The sequence below is a fragment of the Chaetodon trifascialis genome, chromosome 12 (genome assembly GCF_039877785.1).
Source record: "Chaetodon trifascialis isolate fChaTrf1 chromosome 12, fChaTrf1.hap1, whole genome shotgun sequence".
In the NCBI taxonomy this organism is placed as follows: Eukaryota; Metazoa; Chordata; class Actinopteri; order Chaetodontiformes; family Chaetodontidae; genus Chaetodon; species Chaetodon trifascialis.
This window is the reverse complement of record NC_092067.1, coordinates 15,506,117-15,518,686: the sequence shown is the minus strand read 5'-3', so window position 1 is coordinate 15,518,686 and position 12,570 is coordinate 15,506,117. Positions and strand designations below refer to the sequence as shown.

The 12,570-nt window shown below is 41.5% G+C and overlaps 1 protein-coding gene across 2 annotated transcripts; it reads left to right on the top strand.

Moving 5' to 3' along the window:
- The first annotated feature begins 6,538 nt into the window (after positions 1-6,538).
- tank (TRAF family member-associated NFKB activator) lies at positions 6,539-11,284 on the top strand. 2 transcript variants are annotated; one of them, XM_070976090.1, is made up of 8 exons: positions 6,539-6,629; positions 7,456-7,597; positions 7,858-7,966; positions 8,129-8,199; positions 8,971-9,029; positions 9,136-9,254; positions 9,768-10,165; positions 10,840-11,284. In XM_070976090.1, exons 2-8 carry the CDS (start codon positions 7,499-7,501, stop codon positions 11,008-11,010), a joined length of 1,026 nt encoding a protein of 341 aa, XP_070832191.1. In that variant the 5' UTR covers positions 6,539-6,629; positions 7,456-7,498; the 3' UTR covers positions 11,011-11,284. The 2 variants fall into 2 exon arrangements, with proteins under 2 accessions (XP_070832191.1, XP_070832192.1); XM_070976091.1 differs by lacking the exon at positions 6,539-6,629 and adding an exon at positions 6,899-6,997 and having other exon boundaries at positions 10,840-11,130.
- Positions 11,285-12,570: the final 1,286 nt, after the last annotated feature.

Below are 12,570 nucleotides of genomic sequence, written 5' to 3'. Positions count from 1 at the left end.
AATAAGACTATTGTCTTACAGTCGTTTGCTATAATATTCTGAGTTCTGAAAATAAGTGAGAGCGTTTGCAAAATCAACAGATGCCAACCTGTGCTCAGTGTTTAGTCAGGACATGTTCTGAAGAGCTAATACAGTATCTATATCACAACTACAACAACATGAATCCAGCTTTTTGCACGCTGTGTTTGCACAGCTTTTAGAGATGAGATCTATATAGAGTCTGCCAATTGTGATAATCCAACATGCCTCATCAAGTCCACCCAATCCCTTGAGAACATACAGTGTGTGCAACCCAACACACTGTGCCTTGGTATGTGCGTATTGGGAATAGTAATAGTGAGGGAATATCCGTTGATGCCAACATTTCCCACAAATACAGAACTAAAAGCATTCCATTGAACCTCACCCTCTGTGGGAAACATACGCTGCCCCTCCCTTTTCCACACGATTATTGATTTTGGACGTCCAAAGTGCCTTATCTTATACTGACAAATTAGAAATCAATGCACGTGTTTGAGGACAACCAGTAATATATTGTTGGCTCACTTTAGGGGTATTGGACTGTGGACATCGGTCAAATAAAACTAGTATTTGCATATACATTTGCAGCTGAATGAGCTGCAGTTGAAGCTCTTACCTTTGAGTAAAAGCGAAAGTTTCATATTTTCAATAATACTTATAAAAGTACGTCACCTGGTGTTTTGCCTCTGTCTGTCTGAGGCAAATCAAACATGTGATTCAGTGAAACTTGCAGTGACTCATATATGTTTGATAAACTCCTTTAAAGAGATACTCGTCGATGTTAGGCTGATGTTCCTTACCTTTTATATAATATAAACTACATTTTGCTCAATGAGAGGTTTGTGGTTTAGCGCTTATGTAACAGGAACAGGGAGAGAACTTCCTCTCACTTCCTATCAATCAGGAAATTCTATAAGCATGCAGTATTTCTGCACAGTCTAAAACTGTTAAGAGCAACACTTTTTAAGGTCACTGTCGAGGTACAAATGAATGTGACTGTCACATGGTAATACTCTGTAGATCTGCTGCATGGTTTTTTTTTTCATCCCCCTGGGAATTTGGCATATAAAAACCCCCTACCAAGAGTCTGTCAGAGCCCAGGACAGCTAACAATCATAAAAAAAAAAATCCCCATAAAGATTTTGAATAAATGAGTAATTGTGTAGAATCTTCTCACAATTTCGCAACAGACTCATCCCCACCCCGCTCTTCAAATAGCAGGAAGCCCCTGAGGCCAGAGTCTCAACCAAAACAATATTGTGTGCAGCTTTAGCTTTTGATGGAAACCAAAGTGGCTCACGGGTCTGCACACACACACACACACACACACACACACACACACACACACACACACACACACACACACACACACTTGCTTTCACATATTCCAGTACAAAAAAGACAAAAACAAAACACAAATTGCACCCCTTCATAGTGAGATCAATTGTTTCGGCATTTCAACGAATAACACAATCCTAATGCAAGCGTTTCTATGAAGAAAATGTGTGATTTTTTCTCCCTCTTTCACTCATGGCGTCTGGGTCTCTTGACATCAAGGTTTCTCTCCGTTCTGTGCCACCTCTCTCTGGGCTCCTGAAATCTGATCTATGTGTTTCCCCCTGCATTCCTCCTCTCCCCCTCCTCCCCTGGCATGCCAGAGTCCTCAGCTCTGCCCTCTGTCTGATCTCACGTTTCTGCAGACCTACAGCAGATTGTTTATTTTGCTAGTCACAGAGGAAACATGGATGGACTCTCCATTGGCTCAAGATTTACTGCTGAGCTCCAACCAGGCTCCAGTGTGACGTGTATTCAGAACAGGGCCCCCTTGTAACAGCAAGCTTAGTATCCTTTTTCCCCACGGACGCATCGGAAAAGGACAATGGGACTGCCTGCCTGGGGAGCAGATGATCACATCAGTTGATACATTGTGCATACAAATAATCCACTCACCCTTCTCATAGTGGATATTGGGGGCGCAGATCATTCAATAAACCACATATAGCAATGCCCTATAATGGACAAAGGGCAAAAAAACACATCTGACCCTTTCATAGGTCTTCTCCGCAGTAAACTGGGTGATGCTGGAAAAGGACACCGCATCTCCCCAGAGATCATTTCTCCTTAAATGTATGGGGCCTCCCTGCACCACTCATATCCTCTCATAATTGTCAGGGTATAAGACAAGACTTGCTTTGGGAGACTCATTTCCTGACAGAAAACCATCTCTCCTCTCACATTATTGTCTGCATTGAACATACACATCTGTTAATTCCTGAAGGAAACAATGGTTCGTACTGAAATCGAGCAGTGTATTCCTCTTTTTCTTCTTCTTCTCAACACTTCAGGATGTATGGGTTACTGAAGTGCTTATTGGAATACACTGTGGTCTCACAATGCAGGAAATGCATATATTGATGATGGAAACACTTCACTGTGAGATGTGGGATAAACGCACGCATGTGCCTTTTAGCCGATGCGACCATTGTAGCTGACACTAATGCATGGTGGAGCTTTGTGGAGGCAATTATGATTTATGAGTCACATAAGGGAGAGTGAAGTAGGTGCAGTCAGTATTTGGAAGACACAGAGAGCGAGCAAGCGATCAAACAGAGCAGATCGCCACATGAAAGGGAACAGAGTTATAAATCTGTCTCATCATGTTTGCACTTTTCTTGTCTTTAGTGTTATTTACTCTCACCAGGGCAGGGCAGCTAAAGTTGATAAAGAGTGCATTAAGAGGTATTTCCAATTTCTTTTCTCTTCAATCTGATTTTCTGATGTTCCTCTGTAACATATTAATATCCCCAGCAGCTGGCTGGGTAATAGAATTTCCTCCTCAGAAGAGATGAACAAAGGGAGGATTGAGGACTGAACAGAAAGAGAAAATGGTGCTTGAGGTGGATGATTGTGTGGTCATTCAAATGACTCATATCCCTCACCCAGTGTTCAATTATCAAATCATTGCATTTCAGTATACCATAGGATCAATGGCATTTTTCTTTACCAGAACCACAAGACAAGAGCTATATGAGACTGCCATAAATTCACAGTTCAAAGCAACCATGAAAAATATGTGAAAGCCTTCAAGATGGCCTGCTGTTATCTCCCTTAAAGGGATTCCTGGAGGTTTTTTTATATGAATTGAGGTTGTCTGCAGCACTCTGGGAGCGTAAGTCATTCTAAGCCGGAGCAGAGGTTGAGGTTGGAATGTCAGCGAGGGTCAGAGATGACAACCTTCTGTGGCAGGACTCCAGAAAACGATCCCTGGAGGAGCCAGGTCACTGCAGCCCCACTGTGCTGCACCGGCCACACCAAGGTCTTCACCGGTTCACACTGAAGAAGAAATGCTCGTCCACTTATCCTGCTCTGTCATTTCTAGACAGCCCTGGATTAAATCACTTACAGATTGAGACTGAGAAAACTTTGTTGGCTCATTTAATGTGACACATACCTCTGTTTTAAAAAAGTAGGTATGTTTGTTGTCTTTGAGTATAGAAAAGCTATTCATATTAGTTGATGTCAACATATAAACTGCTGAACATTGTGTCTATCCCAGCACGAACATGAGACATACACTCCCATGTCTTTCGCAGAAAGGAAATAAATTAGAGTGAAATTCCAACGTCTGTGCCTCCTGGCCATGGTGACGCAACAGATAGCGCGTGTAAAATATCCCAAGAGATGCTGTCACGCATCCTGAGAAAGGTGCAAGAATGTGCTGTGGGCCAATTGATCAACATTTTTCAAGTGCGTCACAAAGAAAATCTGAAGCAAGTTAAGGCATGTTTGGAAATCTCTTTAATGAAAGATTGTTATCGTCTGTATGAATTATCACATTATTAAAATAGTAACCTGTGAGGTGACAAAACTCCTTTTAATAACTTTTTTCTTCAGTAGATAAACTGGTGTTATTTAGAAAAAGGCATTGGCACATCCGCAGATATTAAAGGGGCATTAAGTTATATCTACATTTGGAAAATACTACATGATATCACATGTATTTAGATTTTTACACTGCTGCCAGGCTCACGGATACAACATGAATGGTCTGTTTCACTTGGTTTCATAGCTTCAGTGGGTTCTTCATGAAGCTCTGCCTCTGAGAATAACTTCAAAAGGCTTCAAGTTAAACTCGCTGTAAAAAAGTTCAGAGGATACTGCATCTGCATAAGCCACTCTCAGCTGCCATCTACTGGCGATCCTTTTTGTGCTGCTAGTATTTGTTAGGTTGCCCATCGTTGGGGAGAGAGCACTCACTTTGGCACACGGTGCAGTCTGGGAAATGAATTCTTCTTGCCAAGGTCAGAGGTGAGACACATCAGACATATATACCTATAGCATCTGCATCATATAAAGCAGTGGAGATTTGATGAAATGTAAAAGTATTAATCGTATAGAAACAGGAAGGGCATTAACCATAATGTCAGCAGGAAAGATTTCATCACTGTAAGGAACAAGGATGCTTGTGGGACAATTCCTAATATGCATCTTCCCCAATAAGAAAACAATGAGACATTCATCCTAATTTTGAGACGTTTGGTCTAATTAAGCAGCTGCAACATTCTTGTATGAATGTTTATGTTTTATGCCCAAACATAAATAGTACAATGGGAGAAGGTTGTCCCGTCAATTTGCCAACCCGTAGTTGAGAATGTACATAAATACCACATAAAAAATAAAATGCTGCAAAAATTGTCCACTCATGTCTGAACAGCTAACCACTCTACCATCATCACCCAGTGTTTCTTTCTCATTAGGGATTTCATATGTTTGGCTGTGAACAGATTTGTAGAAGTGCGTTGGAGGGAACACGATGAGGCCTTAACATCACTCATTACTGATTCTTGGCCACAATGTGAGAATCTGATCTGGTGTGGTATAAATTATGGTCACAAATTACTAATCATGAATATTGCCAGGGGGCACCATGGCACAGCACAACACACCTCTAGATGCTGGTAATGTTTGTTAATGAAATGTAGATGTAATCATTTTGTCAAAAATATATTAGCCTTCATGTACAATCTGCAGGAGAGATACTGAGGCGTGTGCTCTCATTCACAGTTAATCTCACTTCCTTTCTATTGAAATAACCTCAAGAGCGACTAATTCCTGACCTCCTGTGGTGATAGTTGTCACCTTGCTGCAGTGAAAGTGTCCAGAAACACACTGACATCACTGTGTTTAAACAAACAATGGTCATAAAGAATCCAGGTCTTTTACAGGTGGTCAGCTCTGTCACATGTGCACACACAGACTGCAGAAGTAGGATTTCAGCTGTTTTTTGCAACATGCACAACACCAGGAACCTGAAATGGGAGTATCTATATGGAATTCAGCCACAGTAAATGTTATTATTTGCACCTGAGCTTTTCCTACTGTGAAAATGCGAAAATGTCTTTTGTGGAAAATGTTATGAGTCAACAGTCACAGAGGTTCGACACTACCTAGATATTTCCAAAACACAAAAACACCAAATATGAAAAGTTACTTTTTTCATTTCATTTCAGTTTGATGATCTGGAAGTGAGAGATACACTAAAATTACAAAATTTAGGGGCAAAGACAGACCGTACTGTCCCCATCATTGTCTTCAATTATTTTTGTGGGGACTATTTTCAGCTGCAGATTTGGTGTGCTGCTAATCATTTATACCTTGTATGTATGACTGACTGCTCACTGATATGTTTTCTATTGTAAATATATGTCGTAATGCAAGACACAGTTCATTTTGTACTTTAAGGGTCTAAATTTCCAGACAAATTAAGAGATCTTGTTACCAAAAATCAGTTGACACACAGTGAACCAAGGCCTTCTGGAAGTCTGATGCCCATGTTGGCAATCCAGGTTTCTTTTATATATTTTGCGGTTTATGAAGTGCACTTTGAACTGCCTTGTTATTGAAAGGTGAAAAAGATTTAAATTTCCTTTCATGAACAACAATAAGCTGGCAACTTCCCACACCTCCAAAGGTCCCAAAGCCCCAAACTCACTGCATGTCAATTATCATTTGGTAAATGAATTAATTGCACATTAAAGTGCACTATTGAATCTGTTATGTTTTCTTATTTTGTGGCCTTGTCATGTAGAGGGGCCTGATGCTCAGGTGGTACAGAAACCTTATTAATGTGATGTTTAATAGAATTACCACAACAGGGGCCCAACAGTACAACGACAACAACAACAGGTCAATCCGACCATGCTTGCTACATGCGCAGCACTTCTCACGTTAGAAGAAGCTGCTGAACGCTCAAAAAACATCAGACAAAATGCTGGAGAGCAAAATGAGCACAGTGTAAGCGCAGTTTGTGGACAGTTTTCACATGCACAGCAGTCGGTTTGCAGACGCGTAGGCTGGAAGAACCCTCAACCAGCTCACCACCCAGCACTCCTCGAGCTGCGCGCTGATTGGCCGCCATCGAGTCAAGGCGGAAGTCCACAGAGCACGGGGATTCCCCGAGGGAAGTTCCCAAGTCAACCAGGCTATGTAAAACATATGCTGCCATATCCTCTCCGGCGCTTCGTAACTTTGCATCTGGAGGTTAAGCGACGACGCTGCGGCCGTGTCAAAACAACAAATTCGACTTTCTAACAGTTACTCGAATGAAGGTAAGAGGACGGCGGCTCTCCGGCGGCGGGTAAACTGATCCTGGGAGTTGTTGCTCGGTCGCTTTATCCGCCACCGGTTGAATGAGCTATGGCGAACCGGTCAGTTGCAGTTTAAAGAATACGGAACTGTGTGGATTAACTTGAAGTACACTTTAAAGTGTTTTACTGCCGTGTGTCTGCTCTTCTAACTCAGCCTGCGGGCTTTACTGCGGCTTCATTTCGGAGCCGTGTCTGAGCGGCACCGCTGGCAGCGAGCGTTACTCTGACATTTATTTTGAAAGATTGATCCGTAATTGATGGGCATCTCCGGGCGAGACTGGCAGCATCTTGTCCATCAGCTCAACAAGTCCATGTCAGCTGTTACAGCAGTAAGTTTGATGCTGCAGTTGTCCCAAAATTGCATTAAAGTAGTTTGATTCAGGTATGAGGGTTGTTTTGGTCTCACGCGAGTTGTGCAAGAAAGTGCCAATGCATTGGGTCACTTTATTTGTCACTATTTCTCTGAGGCTCAGGTGCTCGTCAGCATCTCGAGCACGCTATTTCTTACAAAACTGGAACAAGGCATCGCTTGTTGAACTGTGTTTTTGCTCGTAAGCTGATATTCCACCGGAACTGCCAGTGTTCTTTGGTAACGAGCGCAGTGTTTACTCAGTTTTGTCATTGCATCAGTATCTTACATAAATCAACCACATCATTTGACACCACTTTTTAAATGATTGACTTCTTCTACCTCCATGCTTTTTACACCAGTCACACAAAAACAGGTGCTGTCTTCGGGAGTGTGCTTCTTCTGGAATTAAAACATTTTTGGGTATTTCACTCCCAGGGCTCATGTCTGCTGTGTCAGTGATGATTGTGGAGCACACGGCATGGAAAGGAACATCGGAGACCAGCTCAACAAAGCTTTCGAAGCTTACCGCCAGGTCTCCATTGAGAAGGACAATGCTAAAAAGGAGCTGCAGCAAATGGTAACGACACGAGGAGAAATGAGCCAAATATTACCAATACAGCACAAATAATAAGTCACAGAGCAGCTTGCAGGTTTTGTAACTCACTTATTGAAAGCATGTGTGTGTGTGTTCTCTTTTTATTCATGTTACCAGTCAAATAACAAGAAATCTGTTGTGTATGAACCTAGAAATGTGACACACACACAGACGTGCAGACGCTATAGGCCAGACTGCAGATATTGGTGATATAAAGAATAACAGAAACCTCATTTTTACAGACTGAATATTATGAGCGATACACTCAAAAGCTTCAAAAGCAGATAGAGGACCAGCAGCAGTTGATTTCAAAACTTGAAGCTAAGTTATCAGCAACAAGGCAACCATCAGGTTAGTGAGACGTGCCTGTGATCTCTCTCTGCTTGTAGATGATTTACTTTTGCATTTACTCTTGCTTTTACAACAAATTGTGATGGATTGTCAGAAATGATACTGCTTCGTGTTGCATTGCCTCCTCACAAACTGTGTATTCTCACTGTTTTGGCTTCAAAGGAGAGATGAAATGTGAGCCCTGCAACCATCTCCTGGATGGGGCCAGCCCTTATAGGATAACACAGTATCCGGTATGTTGGCTGCGTTACAGTTTGCTCTTTCTGTGTCCAAACTATGTGTAAACTACAATGTGATGGCTGCTGAGTCTTCTTCCTTCATGAGCGTGCATACAACTTCCTCTCACACACAAACACGTTGTTAGTACTTCTGCGACGGGGATGTTTCAGGAACACCAATTGGAAGGTGAATGGAGCTGTAGCTACGAGGCTTCAAATATGGTCGATCCGTGTGCGATTCAGCTTTTGAGCGTCGTCGTTTTGAGGCATGAGCTTCATCCTTCATGTCACTTTTTCTTTCACCTCAGTCCTCTCTGGCTGTACAGCTCAAGTCAGCCTGCATATATAGTATTTTCCTTCTAACCCTTGTTTACACGTACAATAATTACACGATAGGGAAGAGAAACTCTGTCCTTGATCAGAAGGTGATGTCCATGTGTTTTCGTTGTTTTAACATGACTCCATTCATTTGTTCTCCAAAGACTCAAGCAAACCTATGATTACAGTGCTGCTGCAGTATTATCCACCCTCTGTTTTACTCCACACAAGGTGCATCCACTTTTACTTCACCAGGTGGTGCTAGAGGATAATATCGCTGCACAGTTCAGCAGCTTGAGCTTCACTGTTCATTCATTCAACCATTTATTCACCGGCCAGGAAACATTTTCCACTAGTAAATATGAATTGTGAATAAAACTGCAGATGTATTTAAACATGTAGCCCTGGGATAATTGCTGCTAATGATCACTATACATGTAATGTGTCTTTTTTTTTTTTTTTTTTTAGGAGAATTTGGGCACTGTTGCTGTTGCTCCCAATATGCCAGTCAACAGCAGCGTTGACTAGTATGTGTCACTCTTTGCACAAAGACAAAAAAAAAAAATATCTTGGACGTTACAGTCAAAGAGTGGATTTTTTTTTCCCCTCACTCTTTATTTGTCGTTCTGTCAGTCAGGACATGCTGGATGCATTTGAAGCAATTCAAGGGAAATTCCGGCAGATTCGGTCTCTAACCAGAAGACAAAAAGATCATCTGAAAAGATTCCACGGAGGAAATGAAACATCAAACGGTAACATTCATATTTACCAAATCCTACCTGACTGAACCGAAATCCACGTTTTCTTAATTCAATTACTTAGAAGAAAATGTGTTGAATTGAAATAGCTTTGTGTATGTCATAACAAGTGATGAGTTTACCAGCTTTTGCTTTCTTCTTTAAGATAATTAGTTGGCAACACCTTAACTAGGACTGTACTTGAATGCCTCATTGCCCTTTTGAACCATAGCTGGCCACCTCTGTGAAAATAGCACGGATGAACACATTTAATAATTCCACTGACAAACGCATGATGTTGCCTCTGGATACAAGCTGTATAATTAATAATATTACATAAATATTCATGTAGTAATAAGTACAAAGTGTAAAAAAGATAGTTTTCTCTTATGTGCGTATTGAAAGGACCCAGATTGTATTTTAATGTGTGAAACTTCTCAATTCCAAGCTCAAGCGCTGGAACAAGTCAACATGTTGACTGAGACGGAAAAACTGTGTAAAATCTCATGTTCTTTTGTGGTGTGACAGATCAGCGCTTCTCCATGCCCATCCAGTGCACAGACCGCACAGCAGAGGCAGAGAGACCCTTTTCCTCAGCGCTCAGGTCAGCGGTGGATATCCCACTCCCGCCCACGTCTCTGGCGTCCCGCGGCGCCAGCCCCGAGGACGGGGACCTAGTAGACTCTCTCACCAAACTCAGCGTCAAATTCCCGCCCTCTGCGGACAGTGAATACGACTTCCTGAACAGTGCTCCAGAGAGACACGTTGGTCTGACCATGCCCACGAAGCGGCCTCTCAGCAATGTCCCCTCCACGCTGAAGGAGGAGGAGCCCGTGGAATTGCCCATGCCTTTTGTCTACCCTACGTCCCCCTCCCACTCAACATCATCTTCACTCTCCCAGGAGAGCGTGCGGGGACCCCAGCAGGTGAGAATCACAGGAGAAGGTCTGAGAAAACTAGTAGCAAATTATCAGTTTCTGATTGGTCTTTGCTAATGGAGGAGCGAAACGGTGTGAAGTCCAAAAAAAAAAAAAGAAAAAAAATCCCCTTGGCTTAACTTGAAACGTATTACTGTGTAATGTGTGCAGATTCTTTTTTTACTTAAGCATGGATGCTCTGGTTATATTTGGCATCTTTTGCTGGAAAGTGTGAGCCAGATGGAAGCACATTACAGTGTCTGAATCTGATGAAACGAGTGCGGCGGTTAAGTGGGATTTTATTTGCTGATGTGCATAAATGCCTAATAAAAAAATTGTGAATGACGCGCAGAGAGCGGGTCTAAAAGTTGGTTCAGTTTCTCATAATACGATTATTTCCCTGGATTACATCAACCCGGGCATTTATAATAAGCAAGACTGTTTTGATAGTCTGCATGGACACATTAATAGTAAGGTAATTAAACACTTGGTCATAGCCTTTTGCCTGTACTCTTCCTGAGTATTTGTGCAGATGGTCGGGTTGACAGAGGACTTTATTCCTTAAAGCAACAGATACTTCAGCTTCAAGGACAAGTGGTGCGGCATGCTTTAATAGAGTGAGTGTAAGGATTGTTTAGAGCATAAATAATATATTGCTGTCTTTGGTTCATCCTCCTGTGCAGCCTCTCTGGAGCCCTGAGCTGTCTGATGCGGTTGACGTGAGGACAGAGCTGGAGACGCCTCAGAGCAGCAGTCCAGATAAATGTGCTTTCTGCCACGCTGTGGTTCCTCAGGACCGAATGAACAGCCACCTCTACTTGCATTTCTCTCCAAAGAATGAAGCCGACAATTGACAGTAGAAGCAGAGACTGACGGGCCGAGGCCACAGCTACTCCCAGCCAGACTTACTGTATTCATGGTGTAGTCCTGCCTGCCATGAAGTATATGCGCTGTACTGGATTTCAAATGACACTGCAATAAGACTTGAATCCACTTATTTAATATTGTAGAATTGAATGGTACACTTTCTTACCCATTATATTTTTCTAATACCCAAGATTTTACTCTAAGTGACGATCATGCACAATATGGAATATATGAGCAAATAAAGCAGACATTTACTCTTGCAACATTTTTTTTTTTTTTTTTTTTATCATTTGAATCAGTTTCAAATATAAATCCTAAGTGAAGCCAAACAGAAAGACACGAGGTGGACAACATGTGTATTTATTAACTTACTGAAACATGTTTATGCATTTCTACATCAATACCATGCAACAGTTTCTATTTCGAGAGACATTCGTTGATGAAGATTTGCTGGGCAAACAAAAGTTTTTGGTCATTTCTGCTGAAATAACACGCTGTTGTTTCCAACTTTGAAATAATTTTAGAAGTTTTTTTGCTCATTAAAATTACCGACACAAATGGCAAGACAGCACATTAGGCGCGGGCTGTTTGTTCGATTAGATGCCCAATTACCTTTTCATTTTTATAGTGATTTGGTTTTACCATTGGCAATATTATGCTGTATATTTTGTATTAACATTTATTTTAAATGAACATAACATTTTTACTCTAATAATGCTATACAAAGTGCTAAAATGAGACATTCTAGGCTACATATTAATAATTAAAATGTTAACAAGACTGAACAGTGAAGTGCAGGTAGTGGTGATTTGGAAATAGAACAGATGATGTTTGAGTCAGCGAGTGTGTGAAAAAACCTCTTTTACAGAATGTACAGTACATATCAATTGTCTTCTCTAAACAGCAGCCTCAGCTTTTGACTTCTGCAGTATTTATTCACACCTTTGCAAACAATTGCAATGATTTTCACCATTCAGCGTGATGATGTTTGAGGAAACGGGGACACGGTGTGTTGGAACACTTGGTTGTGCAGAGAGAACCTTGCAGCTCCGCAGCTATGGGCTGGTAACACTTTTGCTGGGTAGATGAGCTGGTGTGAAGATTGCGAGCAAGGTTTTTTTTCCCCCCTCTTTAAAAGTGTTGGGCACTATGGCTCACGTCTCATAATCAAATACTGCTTTATCGACTGATTGATTTGTTGTTTAAACCTTAGCTGATTGTTGCCGCTGAGCATTTCACTGTGTTTCATAAATAGCTCAGAAGGGTGTAAAAATGTGATGTAGTGATGCTATCAAGTACTCCCAACTAGTGAGTCATTACACTAAGACAGAAGAGCACAACTAAAACACATCATCTACATGGAGGAAAAGATGGATCATGCTCGTCATTTGATGTATTTACAAAGGTGATTATTACAGATTGATCTAATGTAATGTGTGTTTATTTTGGAGTCACATAAAACACATAATTCTACAATTTGCATCACGTTTTGGATGCCGAGGGGAGAATTTATTCCTTTTTTTTTTTTGGCAAATACATATCCCTAA

Excerpts from the sequence above, each read along its gene's own strand:
- tank (XM_070976090.1), top strand. The coding sequence starts at position 7,499 with ATGGAAAGGAACATCGGAGACCAGCTCAACAAAGCTTTCGAAGCTTAC. Across the intron at positions 7,598-7,857 it reads AAAAGGAGCTGCAGCAAATG|ACTGAATATTATGAGCGATA; the intron begins GTAACGACACGA and ends TCATTTTTACAG. Across the intron at positions 8,200-8,970 it reads ATAGGATAACACAGTATCCG|GAGAATTTGGGCACTGTTGC; the intron begins GTATGTTGGCTG and ends TTTTTTTTTTAG.